This window comes from Vigna umbellata, chromosome 1, assembly GCF_029865625.1.
Source record: "Vigna umbellata cultivar VRB3 chromosome 1, Vumbellata_1.0, whole genome shotgun sequence".
In the NCBI taxonomy this organism is placed as follows: Eukaryota; Viridiplantae; Streptophyta; class Magnoliopsida; order Fabales; family Fabaceae; genus Vigna; species Vigna umbellata.
In genome coordinates this window covers 10,261,593-10,284,128 of record NC_142165.1, presented here as the reverse complement: position 1 = coordinate 10,284,128, position 22,536 = coordinate 10,261,593, and the positions used below count along the sequence as shown (strand labels likewise).

The 22,536-nt window shown below is 37.6% G+C and overlaps 1 protein-coding gene across 1 annotated transcript; it reads right to left on the bottom strand.

Moving 5' to 3' along the window:
• Positions 1–209: 209 nt before the first annotated feature.
• Positions 210–22,385, bottom strand: LOC124846759 (E3 ubiquitin-protein ligase COP1). The gene is made up of 13 exons (XM_088094017.1): positions 21,970–22,385; positions 21,340–21,417; positions 11,194–11,349; positions 10,668–11,027; positions 9,246–9,403; positions 8,793–8,858; positions 7,342–7,420; positions 6,502–6,657; positions 6,259–6,357; positions 5,886–5,990; positions 1,137–1,316; positions 718–828; positions 210–649 (listed from the first exon to the last, which is right to left on the bottom strand). The coding sequence occupies exons 1-13, from the start codon at positions 22,276–22,278 to the stop codon at positions 479–481; spliced, it is 2,028 nt and encodes a 675-aa protein (XP_087950143.1). The 5' UTR covers positions 22,279–22,385; the 3' UTR covers positions 210–478.
• Between the last annotated feature and the right edge of the window lie 151 nt (positions 22,386–22,536).

Here is a 22,536-nt window from a genome sequence, read left to right as displayed (position 1 = left end):
AGACTTTATTGATTCTTCTCATAATCTTATATTTATAAAAATAAATTAATACAAAAATACATGATAAATAGGATATCTCTATACACAATATAATTATGATAAATAAGTAATCCTAAACACAATATAATCATGATAAATAAAGTAACTCTTGACACTTAACAAACACAATAGTAATAATAATTATTATGAATTTAAAAATTTCAATCATATATATCATGCGCTTTGCCAATATTATTACTATCACATGCCAAAGTTTATCTTTTAGTATCCGGGGGATTTGTTAGTACAAAATTTTAATACATTTGAGGTCCTCAATTGGTAAATTAATGATAGGTCCCTCAATTGGTTTATTGATACAGGTTCAGATGTTGCATTAAGATCCTAAAACCTGCAATATACATTTGAATATTATGTACAATTAACAAATGATATAGGAAAAGATAATACCAAATCCACATTCTATTCATTTTGCTCATGATCAAGCTGCAAGCACCAACACTTTAATGGTGCCTTGACTGTTGGCAGTTAAAATAGTTGGTCGATCACTCTTCCAACATACAGCACTAATAAAGTATGATCCTGCCTCATCTTCGGCATCATCCATATCAGGGGACCCAAACCTATGCCAAGTCAAAGGTTTTGAGATTTCCTGCAAAGCCCCAATTGAATAAGTAAAAGGTAAAATACACAAGAAAAAGACAATTTAACACCACAAACCTTGTGGTAGACAAATACTTCATTTGTTTCACTCCCGCATGCAATATATTCACTGCTAACAGTAAGACCAACAAAGTTTTTCTCATTTGCATGGCCTTTGAAAGTGCGAACCTACACAGATTTGAGTGAAAATGAAAAAAAATATATATACATCTATATTACACAATAGGTATCATATTGGTGCAATGATATTGATATACATTTATAGTAGACAATAGGTATGATATTGATATACATGAAATTAGTCTAATATAAACAACTATTAGCTTTTTAGAAGTATGACATGTAACATCAAGAAGCAGAGTGATGACTGTAACATTAAACTAAGTAACAAAAGTTAATATTATCCACAAACTAAATATAAAATGTAAGATAAATTTGAAACAAATCAACCAAATCATTTTGTTCCCGTTACTCACTGCTAAGTTTTCCTTCACATCCCATAATCTTAGTGTACTATCTGTTGATGCAGAAGCAAGCTCATAATTAGACAAAAATTTCACATATGAAACAGCCTTTCTGTGTCCACTGAAAACATGGACTGGCCGACTAATATTTCTCAAATCATAATAATGGATGTGGTGGTCTGCTGATCCAACCTGCAAAAATATACCAAGATGCCTGTATTAGATATATCAAAATTAAAGATGATCAGTCATTAACTAATTTCAGACTGCGATTAAGTTCAAATGATCCATTGAAATTTGATAATAGCAGGCAATTATACTACATGTTTATTGCTAATTATTAGCATGATATTTATAACATTTATCAACAATATTTATATGCTCCCATGCACTGGTACTAAAATCAATATGCATACAAGTAGCCCTTAGTCTAATGTTTTCTATAAGAAAATTTCTATATGCAGAATAAATATGGGCAGACAAGAAACACAATCATGTTGATATCTATTAAGTACAACTAGCACAAACTACTACTACAAAAACAATAAAATTGTGAGAATTATGAAAAAGAAAATGCTAGAGAGATCAAAGATATATAGAAAAATAATTATCAACCTTTAAGGAACCATTACTTCAGAGATATTTAGAAAAGTAATGATCAATCTACACAAAAATTAAAGGTTCTCCCATGAACTTAGCAAAATATCTGTAAGCTAATCATTGGAGCATAAATTTTATTTGACAACTTCCCTCAAATAAAATGATTATCAATCTCTCTTAGTTTAGTTCTCTCATGAAACTACATACAATGTGAATAGCTGTTTGCTTATAATAATACATGCTCATATGACAAATTTCTCAAGATTAGAACTCCTAGAAGAATTGTTTTATCAACACAGGTTCACAGGGAACTAATGTCATCGCCCTATACTCAACTTTAGCACTAGATCAAGCAACCACATTTGGTTTCTTGCTTTTCCACAGAACAATCTTGTCTGCAATGAAAACACGACATCCAGTAATGCATTGTCTATCTATAGATGATCTTGTTCAATCAAGATCATTATACACCGTCACCTAGGTATTTCTCTTATCTTTAAATATCATTCATGTTCTAGTGTGAATTACAACATTTCAATGGTCAAGACATGGAGGCCGCATAAAGGAACTAACCACTCGAACTGCAAAAAGACAACTCAAGTCTAGTAATAGTGTGAAATAAATTTCTCAACAAGTCTATTGTATCTTTTTTGGTTCAAGAAAAGCTCACTTTGTTTTGTCACTCATTTCTGATTTGAATCCATAGGACTATTCAAAGGTCTACAACCAATCATACAAATTCCTTTTAGGATATTGAAGGTGTATTTGCTTTGAGAAACTACAATATCTTCCTTTGCTTGAACTATTTCAATGGCCATAAAGTATTTAAGATATCCAAAATCTTTGATCTAGAAGTGATTTCATAAATGCTTCTTTAGCTGAGAAATTTTTGTAGCAACATTCTTTGTAATGACTATACCATCAACATCTATAATTAAGTTCACTCATTTCTCATAAGAAGTGATGTGATCCCAAGTCATGGATGATCTATGTTACAAGAAGATGAATTTAATACCAAGAGCTCAAGAAAAGAGAAATGAAGAAGTGGAACTTCAAAGTCAATATTAAGACTATGGAGGGAGATTCACAAAAGGAATGCAGAAGAGATTATAAAAAAATATAAAAATATTTCCTCTAATTTTCTTGTAAATAAAAATGTAAAAAATGTGTTCTTTAGAATTTTGAGACATAATTTGGACATTAGGCTGCTTTCAAAAACAAGGACCTTGGTTAAGAAATTATGTGCAACAACCAAACTAAGTCCTAGAATCTTCGTATTTCATGCAAGGACCCTGTTTAGAAAGGTGTGTGCACCAACCAAACAAGTCATAAACTCTTCCTTCTCTAGTTAGCCTATATAAGCATGTATACATCTATATGTAACATAACCCATACTTTGAAATAGAAAGTGTTGAGAATTCTCTCAAACATTGAGTTATGTTTGAGGCATATTCCTCATTTAATGAATCTTCTCTTAAGTTTTCCAGATTCAAGTGATGATTTCCCTAGTGAACTTTTCTTTCTCTTAGAATGTGAGTGTTTCTTCATTCTTATTCTCTTCAATCTTTTATAGTTTGTTGACTCATGTTTTGTTCTATATGTTTTTACATCCTATGTCCACGGCCAAACCAATCCAATCGCATTGAAGGATTCTTAACCATTTCTACTTAATGAATTCGTTGTTCTTGATTTCTAATGCATGGACTCACTTGTTTCTTCACTTCAATAGGTTCAAACAAGTTATAATTCAATTTTAACCAATTAAATGTCATGTTAACCGAATAGATTTGAGTTTCAATGGTTCATAGTTGAGTGAAAGTCGTATCCTAACTTCAAAACAGACACAGCAAGAAGTATCATAGTGAAAGATTGGATGATCTATTTTACCATGTATCAACCCAAAAGTTTGTACAATGTGAATGAATTTTCCATACCAAGCATGTGACCATTGTTGAAGACCACGGAGAGATCAACACAATTTACAAACTAACCCACACTTCTCCTAAGCAACAAACCCAAAAAATTGCTGTGTAGATTTCCTCCTCTAGATCACCATGAAGAAAAAATTCTTCATACTCAATTGATGGACAGGCCAATGGCAAATAGTGACCACAAAAAAGAGTTTGACCATATACGTATGAGTATCCTTTGACAAGCAATCTAGCTTTAAGGAGGTCGATTTGACCACTTGACCCAACTTTAATAGCATAAACCCACTTCCATCCAACTATCTTCTTTCTAGTTGGAAGAGGAATAAGCTCCCATGTCTAGTTTTTATCAAGAGTTTGCCTTTCAATAATCATGGCTTGTCACAATCTAGAATGATAAAATGTTTGTGTACATTTTTTGGTTAGTAATAGAGAAAACAAATGAGATGAAGGATAGAAAAGAAGGAGAATCAGTACCTTTTCGAAGAGTGGAGTCAATCAGATAATCATTATCTACAGTGGTGGTACTTTAGAGGGTGGTGAAGGACATGAAGAAGAGGATTTACTAGGTAACATTGGACCAATCTCGTGTATTCCTGCACTAACAAGTGACCAAAGGAAGTAATGATGGTTTAGGTAGAATTGGAGGAGAGGAACCTTGAGAAGTGATTTGATTAGGTTTGCATGAGGTGGAAAAGGCAAATGTTCAACGAATGGGACAAGTCTTGTTGCACAAAACTGGCATCTTGGAATAAAGAAGGAAGGAAAGAAGTATGCTCAAACAATGTTGCATTGCCAAACATGTACCTTCTAGTTTATAGAGAATAACAACAATATCCTCTTTGGAGATGGGAATATCCTGGTAAAACACATTTGATAACATTGTTTTAGGCTTTACACTGATGCAATTTCTTGACCTGTTAGGATTTGGTCCAAAACATGATCACAGTTTGGGTGCATGGAATGGAGGATCATCACGATACAGAACTTATCCAACTTCTTCCCAATCTCTTTCAAAGAATTAACTTCTAAAAAATCTTCAGTTCCTTAGCAAATTATTGAGCTTCAGCAATAAAAGAAGTCACGTCATGCTTGTTTAAGAGATGACAGTTTGAGAATCATTAAGATGTTGAATATCATTTGCAAAATTATTCTTATCCTTCTTCCAAAAGGAGTTACAAGTGTTGAATGCTCTAAGAGTTCCCAATATATTGGATTCTACATATTGCCACAACAAGGTACAAAGCTGAAAGTCAGTTTTCATCCACTACTCAACTTTGTCTAATGGTATTTTACTATCATCTTCTTCCAAATTATTATGGAAACCTTTGACAAGAAACCAAAGTTCAACAAATGCAGACCAAGATAGGTTATCTTTGTCATTAAACTTTGCTGAAGTAATGGTTGGTAACCCAAACTAGGAGTGGGCAATCCCAAAGGCAATTTCAGATCAGAAACAGGGAATGAATGGGCAAAAAGGGAAACCCTCATGGTATCCAAGAGAGCCTGAACTCCAGAGGAAAAAAAATAGGGTGGTAAAGGGAAATAAAGAGTTCAGTGTAGCACAAGTGGTGGTGCGACATCATTCCAGTAATGCAAGGCAACAAGGGGACAGCATGCCCGTAGATTAGCTACACAAGAAAGTTATCATGAGCAGAATCTGCCTCCTAGACTGCCTTGGTTCTCTTTTGCTCAAAAAGAGGTGCTCTAGATCTGGTGCTTGCTGGAGAAAACTGTGGTAGCTAGTGACAGAAGGCAGTGAACTACAAGCTAACCAGATGTTTGTCATAGAGAAATGGTGACACTAGCTGGTGGCAGACAGTGATGGACTCACGTTACAATGATAGAAAAGACGGGATTAACCCACCCTTATACCAAATTGAGAGAAAAATTTGGAAAATGCTTACGAGAGATTGTTTCATCTCTTGGCAAAGTTATTCATTTAAAGGAACCCTTATATTAAAGATATACAAAATAATAATGATCCAACTACACATAGGTCAAATAGGTAATACAATGCATAAGTTAACATATTTAACATGGTTAAATAATTATGACAGAAATATCATTAATTATAATAAAGTAAATATAAAGTATATTGCTTTGTGATGACAAACGTCACAAGTTCACAGCAGAATAATAGATAGAAGATAGTATGAACTGGATCAAATCTAAAATGAACTAAATCTAGATACTTGTTTCTATACTTTAAAACTGAATGAAAGGTACATACTGCAATATAATTGCCAGATCCCGGATTGTACTTGACACAACATATGTTTGCTTTCATGTCTATATTTAGAACACTAGCTTCCTGATTTGTGCACCAAACTTTGACCTGCTTGAAAAGACACATATTAAAATAGACACCATGGTATCTGATTATTCAATCACTTTCAATCATACAACAGATACCATGCCAATACCAATTAAATTCGAGTAAGCAAAGTGCAAAAAAGTGGGAAAACTTTTAAAATCTGTAAAAGGCGAAGTTTAAATTAATATGTCACAAACATATTAAGTATGTTTCATTACAAAAATATTGGAAATTACAGAAGCAATCCAGGGAAATAGCCATCAAAACTACCAAATAAATGTTTGAGTACCTTGCAGTCATCACTACCAGATACAAGCATAGAGGGATCTGTTCTTGAAAAATCAACACTCCATGCTCGCTTTTCATGCTCTTCATATTCCATTAAACTCTGCAACAGGAAAAATAATAGCCATGGGTAAATATTCTGTAGAACATTTCGACAAGCATATAACAATCAAAAACGATATTAATGAATTAAGACAACAAAACAGCTGATACAAGAATAAACTGACCATGTGTATTCAACAATTACCTTCCGAGTGGTTACATCCCAAACAGTCACAATTCCTTCATAATCACTGCTAGCTATTTGGTTCTTCGCATATTTATTCCAACTCAAGCAACTAAGTTTTGAACGTGTAGACATCTCCACAACTGGACAATGAGCATCTGTGGGTTCATTCACAACCTGGAAAGCAATAACATAGGGAAAGGTTATTTTGTATTCATAATCTATTATTATTTGTTTAAGAAATATTTAAAGGGTGAACCCTTACACTAGGTTCAAAAATCCTACAGAAAGCGTGCCTTATGCTTTGTTTAAATACACAACCCCTCAAGCATCATATTATACATAGTGCACAAATTTCTCATTTTGGTTGTGTAGGTGCACTTAGTTATACTAGAACACAAATTTAACGAAAAAAAGACCATAAATCAAATAATTCCAATTTTCCAAGGAGATGCTTCTACTTTAAATGAAGTATGTGAAATTCTTTAATTCTTTCCGATTTTATGATATACTTCATATGTCCCATGAAGGGTTACTAATATGTTCTGTCAAATATCAAGAGGAGAATAAAGGTTTTGCTGAGAACAAGGTTTTGTAGTTGAATTAAAGACAAATCGGTCAAATTTAAAGACATTGTCTATGTAATAATATCAGTGAAAATTTCATCGTCATAAGTCATAAGAGGAAAATGTTTTATTCCAAGTAAACTATGAAGGGACCCCACTACCACCTAAGAATAGATGAAACATTAATTAACAGATTCTATAAAAACACATTTTACAAAAGTGCTAACATTAACAATGAAAAGAGAATAAATAAAAAACTATATTTAAATTCGAAGTAATAGGGGATCCATCTTACAGCAGAAAAGTCAAAAACTTTAATGCGCCGAGAAACTCCCGCAGTAGCAAACAAATCATCATCACGGTCAAACTCTATGCTGCAACATACATGTTAAATCCACGCATTCAGAAAATATATTTATAAGAAAATTTGAGTACTCAAATATATGTATAAATGTAATATGGCCACTTTATTCAATGAATACAGTTTATTCTGCCTAACTTTATACATATAAAGTCCTACTTGTCTGTTAGAGTGCCTAGTATTATTATCTCAACGTGAACTATCTCCAGCATAAAATGTGAACCAGTATGAACAGCAAGTTTAGTACCAGCATGACAACACTATCACGATATAGTACTCAGCCAATCACAACCCCATATTTTATAACCAATATGATAACAAAGGCCTTATACACTAAACTTTACATCAAAAAACTTGAAAAAACTGCCTATGATAACCATATCTGAGAATTCCAATCTAGGAACATAACAATAATGAGAATAAAATTTTTATTAAAAGTCATTGCGTAAACTGTTCCAGTAACAACTGTGACCAGACAGGTAGACACCACAGTTCATCAATGGAATAATTTCCAGTAAATTCACAAGTAGTAGGAGGGATATTGGGTTACTGATTATCAAAGGATTTTGCAGAGTCCAGATTTATGTATTGAGAAACCACTCGGCTATCTACTATACATTCTAAAAGGAATTATTGGTATCAGAGGACATCATGACAAAAGTTCTTCCATGGGTAAAGTTAAAAATACTGTTTAGACGTAGTTGGCATTACAAGAGCTTAAAGAATTCAAGCAAAGGTAAAGAATTATAACATACACCTTGAATTACCACCACTATTTCTTACAGATAATTCTTTGCATTTTTCTATTAGTTGTTAGAGATATTTCTCTTTGTATTTTTCTGTTAAGTGTGTCTTTTAGTTTGTTGTGTTTATTAAATGGATGGTGTAATCAGTTACAACTAACTCTTCCCAAAGGCTATTCTCTAGTCCTTATATATAGGTCTTCATATCGTTCTCTCGTCTATCATAATTTCCTTCTACATTTCATCCACTAATGACTTTTCTTATAATTTTGTTTGTGGATGCTTACTGTAGATTTACTAGGATTTTTCTTTTAAAACGCATATCAGACGCCTAGTCCATTTTCAACAGTTTCGATCATGGTTAAACTTCAGTTTAATACTAAAACTAAAGTCGGCAAATGGACAGGGATGATGAATTTCATCCTTTTCACGATTATCTTACTTCTATTAGCATTAATCAAAGAATCATATATCCTCATACACATCATCATAATGCTACTATTAAAGGAAAGCACCACCGTAGTCTGGAAATGATAGGTTGGAACTGAACAAAAAGATTTATTAGGTTTTTTTTTAAAATAAAGGCAGCACAAATAAAAAATATCAAAACGCAAGTGTTCTATAAACAATTTCAAAATTCACCTGGACACTATATTTGCTGAATGAAATATATCCCCATGTCTTAGTTCTGCAATGACTCTCAATCGACTGTTTCAAATGAAGCAAAATGGTTAGAGATAACTGTATATAGCTAACTAAATATAGTAGTAATTGATATTAAGCCCAGAATTTTTTGTTAAGAACCCCATTGGAAAGGTAGAAATGAAAGAACGATTTATTTAGTGGCCAGAACTGAATAAAGCAAGGAGACCTTCCTTAGTTAATACAAGATACAATTTCCTACATGACTGCTTTCTTCCTCACGAAGCAGTGCCTGGCTACAAAATCAAGGCCATCTAATTGAACCTACTCGAATAATCTAACAGAAATCTTAACTGTTCCTAACCAATTTGACTCTCTTTCACTCTCAATGCAAAGTACCCTTTGACCCTCAAGTCCTAAAAACTGGATATTTGAATAAACTGATAACTATACCTGTAGCGTGTGAAAGTTGTCAAGACTGACTGAAAATCTTCAAGACCAGCACTATAACCTTCTCGACTTATGAGACTCATTTCCCTTTCTTGTTGGCTATGGGGCTTATCAGCTGCATGTCGTCGCTTTTGTAGGTAACACTCTTGTAGATCATTAAACTAGACCACAAGGAAGGGAATAAAAAAGGAAAGGATTCAGGGAGGAAAAAGTAAACCAAGTTTATGGTTGCAAATTCAGAGATAAAAATAAAATAATAAAAAAAAAAAGGTATATGCTAAAACTCTTTACAAAATTCATGACCAAAGTCACATGACAATAATAAAGAAACTACTTTTCTAAGCTAGCTAAGTTTTTAAAGGTATTTCGTTTCTATGACTGATAAGACATTCATTTTAATTGAGATTGATTATAAATTTGTATCTCGAGAAATTGTATCATGATACATTGATATTTGTGTCTGTCTTAATTAGTTAATTCTAGTTATGGTCTCAAAAACAAAGCCTGCAAGGGTATTGAATTAGAGATAATTTGCTTAATGCATTACTAGCACTATTACATAAATATAACGTCTTTAGGTCAACGAGAGTTTCATAACATATGTGGCTGTCAATGTGCGTACAGCACAATCATGATACAGTTGAATCTTAAAGCATGACTCATAGATCTATATCTTATTGTCATCAATTTTATTTTTCTGTAAAATGATAAGTATCCTTTAAATCTGTTTCCTTGCTAAACTCCTCAATGTATACTACTTACACCACTTAGATCATTTCTTATTTTTCTTTGCCTTTGTTGTCCAGACACATAGTTCACAGGAGCTCCATATTGATATTTGCTAACCATCTTTTTGCATACAACCCATCCCTATTCAATATCTACCCAATATACAGCTTTTAGAATTTAAAAAAACAAGATTTCTACCTTTTATCATGTCAACTAACTCTTTTAGCCTTCGCGCATCCTAAATTTGTAGCTGTCTTTTTAAGTTCTGTAGAACCAAACAACCTGGGAGCTAAGTCTAAGTCTCTCCTAATATGTGCTATAGCCACATTAATTCAGAAGCTAGTGGCAACATAAATGATCATAAATTAAATATAAAAAATGAAGAGTCTAAGCTCAACTTGTGTTGATCAAGCAGAAAATTTCAACATTATTGTTCGTACATTTGAATGGGACATGTTTATGAAAAAGTGCAGAACTACTTCTTCTGGAATAAATGATTCCCAAAAATTACAATTTTTAAAAAAAATTCGATGTTAAGATTTAAATCTTTTTCCAAAATTATAATTGCTTTTACCCGTCATGAAAATAAACTTATTCTGAGGCAAGAAGCTTTTAATAAAATATCTGAAACCAATTGACATAGAAATAAAAATAGAAATGTAAAATTCTAGGCATGGAATATTAAACTAAGAAAACCTGTGTATGGACCCTCTTTTTTCTAACTAGGGCAAGACCCGATTGATTTATATGTGGTGAATCTGATCCAGTGACGGCATCCCTTCTCTGAACTCCATGCCCGTGAGAGTTAATTTGGGACTTTCCATCATTTTTCTTAGTATGGCTGCCTGACGACAGCCCTCCTCGACGAAGATTTAGCGGACTAGATATAAGGCCACTGCTGCTTTTGTCCAGTGACGAATGCCACGATTTTCTTCCACCGGAATCATCAAGCATTTGCAATTTTACAGAGTACCTGTCTCGTGCTCGATACAAATCCATTCTATGTTTCTCTACAGAATTAATGTCCTCTTTTATAAATTGGAGATCAGTTTGAACCTAAAAGTGAAAATTTCAAACACCAATTGTAGCAATAAGCAGAGATAAATGTAACAGAAATCAGTAGTGCTATAAAGACCAACTAGTGCAAACAGAAGAAAGAAAAATTGAAAATATTAGCAACTAAGCAATAATTTAGGGTAGAGAGAGATTGCAGCCAGCACACCTCCTTCAACTCATCAACTTTTTGCTTGCGTAAGCAATGTAGGAAATCTAACAATATTTGCATATTTCTCTCTGCTTCTTCTTGCTCCATTTTTCTTTTCTTTTCAGCAAGAAGTGACAAAAGAGTGTCTAGCTCTTTAATTGTCACATCACAACCCTGTATTAAAAACATAAAAAACAGAAAAAGGAATCACAGACAAGATAAAGCACCAACGATATCCACAGTTTCATGTGAAACAGAAATATATAATAATCTAGTGATCTTCAATATTCTAAATTGTATGAGCTCCAAACAAAAAACGATATACAGCTGGTTCCACAACTTAAATAAAATCCATTACAAAATTATATTCAACAATAAAATGACATGAGTTAAAAACAAATATTACATTCCTTGATCTAGCCTAGTGACATACAATAAAAAATGCAAGAAATATATAGAGTAAAGAATGTCAAAAACCAATTTCAGACCAAAAGTTGTTAGCCCTGTTCAAATTATGGCTGTTATAGTATTGTACAGCAAACATAAAGCTGTTTCTGGGAGTACCTATCTATAGATTAAGGAACACAGGTTGTAACCTTCCTCTTTGAGCTGTACTTGTACACGTTCTTTTATAGATATACATGTACATCAGCGGAGAATACACACAAATTTTTCAACATTTCAAGTTAGTATCAAGAGCCCTGTCACCAGACCACCTCTTGTTCACTTTCTCCGGCAATCAGCTATTGTCGTTTTGTCTAATAAAGTCATGGTTAGGTGTGCCTTGAGGAGTGTGAGCCAACCTCAATGGTAGCCTGACCAAAAGCTCTTTGACATGTTGATTACCACAGCCCCTCACCAAACGTGTGTGTCCCAAGGGTCGCCTTCACCACTCCAGCACCGGAATCACACCATATCACCGTTGTTCATTTCATCAACATCATCTAGGTAGGTTTCTTCCCTTATCCTCCTAGTTCATTGCACACAACTCTCTCCCCTTATAGACAGGGTTTCTTCCCCTCATGGCGAGGTTTTCCCCCTCTCTCCTCAAATTTGTCTATGGGTATTGTCTTTGGAATGCCCACTAGTTTTTCTCCACTATTACCGCGACAAAGCTCAATTACAAAAGCTATTCATCTTAGTCCACATTCATGGAGTCATGGTTCCTTGATCAAGGATATAGTGACCATTTGGTAAAGGAAGTTTATGTTGTTCCAAATGAAGAAAAATCTAAAAGGTAAATAATCGATTTCTAATTACATGTTGCTTTATGACAGTCAGATGATCAGAATGTCTCAGAAATTCATAGATCCTTTAAGACATGTTCATTTTGGAAAAAAATGTGCCGGATATTTCTAGTAATAAACATTCAACATCTCTCTGATGCAACTCAAAGAGTAGTCTCTCTCACATAGACCAATCACGATATGATCTCCCATGTAGCAAAGGCACTAGCAATAGAAGAAGAATTATCGAGATTTGTTGTGGCTAATTTATTGAAGAATGTCAACAAAAAATGTGATAAGTTATACATGGTCTTAATTCTAAGAATTCTATGCTCAGATTTTGATCATGTACATGACCAAATTTCAATTGGTGATCAAATTCTTTCAATGAACAACTTAGTCACTAAACTTCTTTGGGTGCCTACCTTGTTGACAAATGAAAATTCAATTGAAGTTATTTACACATCAACAATGGTATCACAAGAAAGTGGAGGAGGTCAATGCAACCGAGTAGGACATAGTGACTAGAGTGGTCATGCTCAATGTAGATACTGCAAAAGAATGGGTCATACCCAAGAGAGTTGGTACTCCTCGAATGGTTTTCTGACAAGGACTACCAAGAGTAATTAAAACATGTCTTTTTTCTCATCCTCTGTAGAAGCTCCTATGTCCATTCAACATGTTCTCCCTTTTCCAACCTTTAGTCCTCTATAGATTCCAACTTTAATTCAAACCAATCTAACATTGCCCCGTGACCTTTCCTTACATACCAATGCAAGACACAACTCCTCCCACTCTTCCAAAAGTCTCGCATAATACAAATCCTCCTCCAACACCTTCTCCCACCATGGATCCTTCTCCATCAACTCTCACATGACTCCACTTCAAATTGGTCTATTACTCTTAAGGAAAGGTATTTGATCTACTCATAATCCATATCCTATTTATAATTTGTTGGGTTATCATCACTCGTCTCCATTGTATTCTTCTTTTGCTTTTTCTTTGTTTGTCCCCATTGTTCTAAAATTATTCATGAGACACTTAATCATCCTAGATGATGACAAGCTACGATTGATGAAAAGCAAGCTCCTACAAAAAAGTGGCCCGTAAGAGATTGTTCCTCTTCCATTTGGAAAGAAGACTGTTAGAAATCTCACATCGACTAGAAATAATACTAATTTATGATATATAAGTGGATGCAAACCTCATCTTACAAGTCGGTTTTGTGGGGTTGATTTAGGCTTAAAGTCCACTTTTTAACATGGTATAAGAGCTACTAGACATGCCACCATGCATGACGGAAAAGGAACAAATCCAGAAAACAAGCGACCTCGACTCTCTAAATTGCTACCATGTTGTTCCACCCGCTATCAAGCCATTATCGGACCACCCATTAATGTTTAATCTCACACTCGAGATGTATATACCTCGACGTAAGGGGGGTGTTGGAAATCCCACATCGACTAGAGATAAGACTAATCTATAATATATAAGTGGGTGCAAACCTCACCTTAGAAGCCAGTTTTGTGAGGTTGAGTCAGGCTTCAAGTCCACTTCTTAACAAAGACTATTGGTCGTAAATAGGTCTATGCTAATAAAGTTGGACCTAATGGTGAAATAAATTGCCTTAAAGTTCAATTGGTGACAAAAGGATATATACAAATTTATGGACCTGACTACAATGACAATTCTATTGGTGAAAAACAAGCTCCTACAAGCATTGGCACGTAAGAGCTTGTTCCTCTTCCATTTGGAAAGAATACTATTGATTGTAAATAGGTCTATGCTATTAAACTTGGACCTAAGGGTGAAATAAATTGTCTTAAAGTTCGATTGGTGGCCAAAGGATATATACAAAATTTATGGACCTGACTACAATGACAATTCTTTCTCATGGCCAAAATCAACATTGTTAGATGTTTTCTTGCAATGGCTATTATTGTCATTGGACACTTCCCCAACTTGATATTAAACTTTATGACATTAAACTTTATGGTGATCTTGAGGAGAAAACTTACATGGAGAAATCTCCTAGATTTGTTGCTCGATAAAAGTCCGGTGTTGTGATTCCACTAAGCAATAACCCCAAGCTTAATTTGGTAAATTAAGTTATATTATGGAGGCTTTCGGATTGAAGCAAAGTGAGAGAAATCATTCAATTTTCTATTTCCATACTTCTCCTAGGAAGTTTGTTTATATATTAGTCCATGTTGATACCACTAGGACCTCTCTAACCAAAGGAGCATTTAATTAGCCATTTTCAGACTAAAGATCTTGGTTTTTGAAATACCTTTTGGGTACCAAAGTTAGTCAATCATAGGAAAGTGTTATCATTTCACCAAGAAAATATGCTCTTGACATTATATAGGTTAGTGAATTGCAAGCTTATTGATAGTCCCACGGATCCAAATCAAAAGTTGATAGGGACCAAGTTGAAACTTTTCCAGATCCAAAAAGATATAAGAGGTTGGTGAGAAAACTCATTTATCACAATATTACAAGACCTGACATTTCTTATGTCGTGGGAGTTGTTTATCAATTCATGCAGAATCCTCACATTGATCATTGGAATGTTGTAATTCACATTTTCAAATACACCAAAAAGGCTCTATGACAAGGTGTTAGGAGATGGAGTGTTTACGAGAGAAGGAATAAAACATTAAATGCCTAACTACCTTAACTGCTATTGCCTTAGCAGTTAAGAGGAGCAGGGTTATTGGTTGTATAAATAGCAAATAAACAATGGTAGTTGTTTTGTTGATTGTTTGATTGTAGTTCTAACAGGATTTGTCATCCTGAAGGGGGAGGTTAGGCTCTTTGTATTTTCCTAGACATTGGATTCTTACTATGATAATACAAGAGGTTATTCATTCTTTCTGTCTTGTTGATCTGGGGTGTTAGAGAGAGTTTTACCTGGGTTTCTTGATAGGAAACCTAACAATTTGGTCTGACCTGTCAGATCCCAAATTGGGCGCAAGAACGAGTTATGGAGAGAACGACGAAGGGAAGACTGGAGGGGTTGGAGATTACAATGGAAGGAGTGAAGGTTGAGTCCGCCGCCGTACGATAGGACCTACAATAATTAATGCGGATGTTGGGGGCACAGACTAACAACCACGACGGAGACTCCGATGGGAGTCAAACGTCCGTGAATGATAATTCGCTGAGGCACGATGAGGAGAATGGAGGAAGAGGGAGCGGCGATCATCAGGGGGTGAAAAATAATTGGAGGAAGAGGGTGGACTTACCCACGTTCGAAGGGCTGGAACCTCACAGTTGGATCAATCGGGCTGAACGATTTTTCGATATCCAGGTGGCGGAGGAAGATAAGGTGGAACTCGCGTACATCAGCATGGAGGGCAGCACGAGTTACTAGTTCAAGTTTTAGAAAGAAAAGGCCACGAATCGTTCGTGGGAGGGCCTTAAAGCAGCCATGATCGACCGATTTTGGAGTGGGTTTCGGGGGGTCCGTATTTGAACGAACGGCGACGTTGCGGCAAGAGGGAACCGTGGAAGATTACGTTCGCGAATTTGAGATGTTGGTGGGGCAAACCCGTGGCGTACCGGAGGAGCAGGTTTTTGGGTTATTTCCTCGCCGGTCTACGCGAGGACATCAAGGGGCAGGTTCGAATTCTTGATCCTCAAAAGCTAATGGTCGCAATGAGAATTGCGAGAGACGTGGAGGACGCGACAATCAGAGCGAGAGGGGGAAGTTGGAATGCGACAAAGAATTCGCAATCTTGGGGACGAACGGTCGGGGCAATGACAAGAAACGAGAACAATCGCCCTAATTCTAGTTGACCGAGCGGGGTGGAAAGCGTAGCATCGGTGAGAAGAGAAGGACCGAACGGTATGGGAGGACTGAGTGTCAACACTAGACCAAACGGTATGGGCAGATTGAACGGTATTGGAGGGAGCGACAATCGAAGCCGAACGGTGAGGAACCTACCCTATCCTGAGTTCCTGAAGAGAAGAGCAGAGGGACGATGTTTTCGATGCGGTGGACCGTTCGGCCCTGGTCACCAATGTCCAGAGAGGAGTTTGAGGGTGGTACTCTTAGCAGAGGATGAAGAGGGTGATGAGGAAGTAATGACCGAACGGGTGGAGGACATGTCCGAACGGGCGGATGACTTGACCGGTCGGGAGCAAAGGCACATGGAACTGTCGGTCTTTTCAGCCAAAGGTTTAACTCAGCCCAAGACCATGAATTAGGGAAAGACAGTGTTGGTGTTGATAGATAGTGGCCCACAACTTTATTAGCCGGAAATTAGTTGAGGAGCTGAAACTACCCATAGCAGACACACCACCTTATCAGGTGAGTCTAGGAGATGGACAAAAGAAGCTGACCCGTGGGTGGTGTGAGAAGGGTTCGGATGAGTTTAGGGGAAGCGATCGTGGAGGAGGAATTCCATTTGTTTGAACTGGGAGGTGTGGATATCATTTGGGTGTAGAGTGGTTGGCTGAGTTGGGAGACGTGATGATAAACTGGAGAGAGATGACTATGGTGTACAGCCAGGAGGGTACGAAGGTGAAGATAAAAGGGGATCCGACGCTAGCCAGGCAACTAGTAGAACCGAAAGCTTTATTAAAGCTGACAGAGGTGGAGACGTGGACGTTGGTTTGGGATCTGGGTCTAGCCGAGAAGGAGGTGGAAAGTGAGGGGCAGATGGAGTAGACAGATGTATAGAGGGCAGAGCTAGATAAGGTTCTGAAGATACATTCCAGTGTCTTTCAGGAGGTACAGGGGCTGCCCCCAAACAGAGATATGGAGCACTGAATACCTCTTAAGGAAGGGGTGGATCCAATTAACGTTCGGCCCTATAGATATCCTCACCTCATGAAGGGAGAGATTGAAAGACAGGTGGCAGATATGTTGAGAGCTGGGATAATAAGACCAAGTACTAGTCCCTACTCTAGTCCGGTCATCATGGTCAAAAAGAAGGATGGGAGCTGGCGGTTCTGTGTAGATTATAGAGCTCTGAATCGTGCGACTATACCGGACAAATTTCCAATTTCGGTGATAGAGGAGCTCCTAGATGAGTTGAGGGGGGCTAAATATTTCTCTAAGATTGACTTAAAGGTCGGATATCATCCGGATTTGGATGGGTGAAGGAGACATTCATAAGACCGCTTTTAGGACTCATCAGGGTCATTATGAGTTCCTGGTGATGCCGTTCGGCCTTACCAACACGCCGTCCACTTTTCAGAGCGCCATGAACGGCTTGTTGCACCCACATTTGCGGAAGTTTGTGCTGGTTTTTTTGACGATATATTAGTGTACAGCCCGACATGGGGGAAACACGTGGACCATGTCAAAATAGTATTACAGGTGTTGGAGCGGAGTAAGTAGGTGGCTAATAAGAAGAAGTGCGAATTCGGGTAGACGCAGATTCAGTATCTAGGGCATCAGATCTCCGAGAAGGGGGTAGAGATGGACTCGGATAAGACGAAGGCCGTTCGGGAGTGGGAGGAGCCGAGAACCTTGAAGGGTTTGAGAGGTTTTTAGGGCTTGACGGGGTATTATAGGAGGTTCGTGAAGGACTATGGCAAGATAGCAAAACCCCTAACTGAATTGTTGAAAAAGGGGCAGTTCGCTTGGACCGAACGGGCCAAAGAGGCGATGAACAGATTGAAGGAGGCGGTAACCTCGACACCAGTTCTAACGTTGCCAGATTTTAACCAGACTTTTCATATAGAATGTGATGCTTCAAGGGGAGGAATAGGGGGAGTGTTGACGCAAGGGAAGAAGCCCATTGCTTTCTTTAGTAAGGCGTTGTCGGAGGGATCTTTAAATAAGTCAATATATGAAAAGGAGTTGATGGCTTTAGTCTTGGTGATCCAACATTGGAGACCTACTTGTTGGGACAGAAATTTATAGTGCACACGGACCAGCGTAGCCTGAAATTCTTGTTGGAACAGAGAATAACTACACAGAACCAGCAGAACTGGATAGCAAAGTTACTGGGATGTGATTTTGAGATTCGGTATAAAGCTGGCAACACAAATTGGGTGGCGGACGCACTGTCCAAAAGGGGAGAGAGCGGAGAAGAAGAGGAGAAGGAGATAAGGCTGATAGCAAGGCCATACTGGCAGGATTTTGAAGAAATATTACAGGAGGTGGAGGAGGATGAGGAGTTGGCAAAGGTGATTAAAGATCTTAAGAAGGATTCCGTGGCCCATGCAGCTTTCACTTTAGAACAGGACCGATTGCATTACAAAGGGAGGTTGGTGTTGTCGACAAAATCGGTTTGGATACCCAAGCTGCTAGCTGAGTTCCATGTAACCCGAACGGGGCGGTCACTCAGGGGTGTATAGGACGTATAGGAGGGTTGCACAGTCGTTGTATTGGAGGGGGATGAAGAAGTTTGTTACTGATTTTGTTGCAGGGTGTTTGGTCTGCCAACAGCACAAATACTTAGCAGCCTCTCCTCAAGGCTTACCCATACCGAACGCAGTTTGGGAAGAAGTGAGTATGGACTTCATAGTAAAGCTGCCAAAATCCCAAGGTTACGATGCAATTCTGGTGGTAGTTGATCGGCTGAGTAAGTGATTTTGTGTTACTCAAGCATCCTTATTCGGCCAAAAACAGTAGCGGAGGTGTTTGTGAGAGAGATAGTAAGGCTACATGGGATTCCGGTCTCAATTGTGAGTGACAGGGACCCTCTATTCTTAAGCACTTTCTAGAAGGAGTTGTTTAGGCTGCAGGGGACCCAACTCAGGATGAGTAAGAGTCAGACGGCCAAACCGAGGTGATAAATAGGATTCTAGAAGGTTATTTACGATGCTTTTGTTCGGAACAACCAAAGAGCTAGAGTACAATGTTGCCCTGGGTTGAATACTGGTAGAATACCAGCTATCAGAGTGCAGCCAGGTGCATTCCTTTTGAGATGGTGTATGGGAGAGCTCCACCTTCCCTTAGTAGGTTCGTACCGGGGGAGACTCAAGTAGAAGCAGTGGCCCAGGATTTACTGACGAGGGATGAGGCTATCAAACAGTTGAAATTTCATTTGAATCGGGCTCAAGACCTGATGGTGCAGCAAGCAAACAAAAAGAGACGACCAACAGACATAGAGGTGGAGGACTGGGTTTACTTGAAGATTCGCCCTCACAGGCAGTCCTCTATGCCCTCAAGGCTTCATCCGAAATTAGCAGCTCGTTACTACGGCCCTTTTCAAGTGTTGCAAAAGGTGGGAGAAGTAGCGTATAAGCTCAAGTTGCTGGAAACAACTAGGATACACCCAGTCTTCCATGTGTCCCAGCTAAAGAAGGCAGTGGGCAAAAAGCAGGAGGAGAAGGAGCTGCCACCAGAGTTGCAGGCTGAAGGACCTTCCTTTCGCCGAGTCAGACTCCTGGACAGTAGACAGATTCAACAGGGAGAAGAACTGGTGCAGCAAGTTCTGGTGGAATGGCAAGAGGAAGGATGAGAAGGAGCAACTTAGGAGGACAGGAGTACTATGAAAGACCAATATCCTGAGTTCAACCTTGAGGACAAGGTTGTTAAAGGAGGGGAGGGTAATGTTAGGAGATGGAGAGTTTACGAGAGAAGGAATAAAACATTAAATGCCTAACTGCCTTAGCAGTTAGGAGGAGCGGGGTTATTGATTGTATAAATAGCAAATAAACAATGATAGTTGTTTTGTTGATTGTTTGATTGTAGTTCTAACAGGATTTGTCATCCTGAAGGGGGAGGTTAGGCTCTCTCTATTTTCCTATGCATTGGATTCTTACTGTGATAATACAAGAAGAGGTTATTCATTCTTTCTGACTTGTTGATCTGGGTGTTAGAGAGAGTTTTACCCGGGTTTCTTGATAGGAAACCTAACACAAGGATTGTTGTATGAAGACAAAGGAAATACTAAAATGAAGGGTATTGTGATGAAGATTGGGTGGGTTATCCCATTGACTAAAGATTCACCATATGATACTGTGAATTCATTACAGGGAACATTGTCCCTTGGAAGAACAAGAAACAAAATGTTGTTTCCCAATCTAATGCAGAAGTTGGATATAGATCTATGGCTCTAGCTACTTGTGAACTTATGTAGATTAAACAACTCCTTCACGAGTTGAAATTTTGTGAAGTTGAGCAAATGAAGTTGTATTGTGATAATCAAGCAGCCTTTCATATTGCTTTCAATACTTTGTTTCATGAAAGAACCAAACAAATAGAGATTGATTGTCATTTAGTATTGGATTTATCAGCCACGACCAGCCTCCATACATTTTCACTATGTTCCTGAGAAGGCCTAAAATTAAATTTATATGTTTCAACCATGGTGCATACAATTAATATGCTTTAGCTTGAGGGAGAGTTTTAAAAGTATGACTCCTCTGCAGCTTACATAAAGTTGTTTTTGGGATGTACTTGTACTCAGCTTTGTATACATACATACATACATATACATACATACATACATACATACATACATACATACATACATATATATATATATATATATATATATATATATATATATACACACACAAACACAAACACGTATATACATCAGCTGAGAATACATAATCACTGATTTTTCATCACTTTAAGTAGCACAGATAGTTTTGGCATTGGGGTTCCTTAAACAAGGTCTACAGTTCAATCCCTAGCTTGGACACAAAGTTAAGGTACTACAGTACTACTTTACCTCAAAAACTGTGACCCACTACGAGGGAGACTACACCTCCTGGTTATACCAAAAAGGAATAAAACCCGCTCCAGTTATAATATAATCCTCTTCCATCTGCTCTACTATTATTAGATGGTCCAATTATAGAAACATCTACAGACATTCTTCTACGCTTATATTCATAATTTAACAGAACACAAAAAGTAAGATGAACAGACTAAGATACAACAAAAACCTCTTACTATTGCACAAGTAACATGTTCACCAATGGACAAATTCTAATCAAGAAAAAGAGTGAAAGCACAACTAACCTTTTGCAATGCCTGCCGGAAATGTTCCACAGGTGAAGCAGTTTTTGATATTTGACGCGCAGAAGTCTTCTTCAGTAGCTACAATGAGGTACATAAACCGTTCAACAATGAGCTGCATTTCCAATATATTTGGAAGATAAAAGTCACACTCAAAAAACTACGACGTTTCAGTCAGCAACATTGCAAGTGTCAATAATTAATTACAAGCGCCAAAAGAAATATCAAAATACTCCAGACAGCTTCACTCGCAACACACATTCTGCTGAAAACTTAACGATTCTTCTCTTAAACACAGGGTTTAAGAAAACTCGCAAGCGAAAATCAATTCAAGTTTCGGTGCAAAAGCAACGGAACTATAGAGGAGGTGATGAACGAATCACACGCTAAAAGTTTTAGTAAGCAACATTACAAGGAGAAATTAGTAATTACAAGCACTACAAGAGCAAACAGAAAGATCTAGGGACTCGAACCAGCATTTTTCGCCACACACATTACTCACAAAAATAAAATAAAAGTAAAAATAAAAAACTAAACGATTCTTCACTTTCCGGAAACTCGCAAGTGAAAACGAACATTGCATAATGAAACGTAAGTATATTCTATAGAGAAGAGGATAAAAAGGAAGCGAACCCTGTCGAGTAAAATGTTAGGGAACAAGTTGGTGTTGGTGAGGTAGTGGCCGCAGCAAGGGCAATCGTTCTTGTTGCGGAGGTGAGTGATGATGCACATGTAACAGAAGCTGTGGCCGCACGCGGTAAGGAACGCGTCCTTGATGATCTGCATGCAAATCGGACAGAGAAATTCCCTGTCCGGCTCCGACGTGGAGGCCGGGAACGTGTCACCAGATGCGGCGGCGGATGCGCCTGTGTCGGCGGCGGCTCTGGAAGCCTCCGGTTTGACGACGGCGGGGACGAGAGGCCCCGCGGAGAGCTCTTCCATGAGGTTAGTTACCTTTTTTTATCGCAGAGTTGAGGTTGAGAACTTGTGATGGTTGTTTTGGTTCGGCTTTGGGATTTTGGAGAGAGTGAAAGAGAGAGAGAGAGAAAGAGAGAGAAAGCGTGTGGGTGTGATGGCTTGCTCTTGAGATTTGAGGGAGAGAGGGAGGGAGTGGGGCCCACAGTTGTAGTGATGTGAGGGTGAGAGAACTCCACGTGACGGATACGCTAGCACCATGATGTTGCAAGCCACGTCACAGAA

Coding starts and splice junctions, on each gene's coding strand:
- LOC124846759 (XM_088094017.1), bottom strand. CDS start 22,278: ATGGAAGAGCTCTCCGCGGGGCCTCTCGTCCCCGCCGTCGTCAAACCG. Junction 21,418..21,969: donor CTAACATTTTACTCGACAGG/GTTCGCTTCCTT, acceptor ACCTCATTGTAG/CTACTGAAGAAGACTTCTGC. Junction 7,421..8,792: donor TCAGCAAATATAGTGTCCAG/GTGAATTTTGAA, acceptor TGTATGTTGCAG/CATAGAGTTTGACCGTGATG.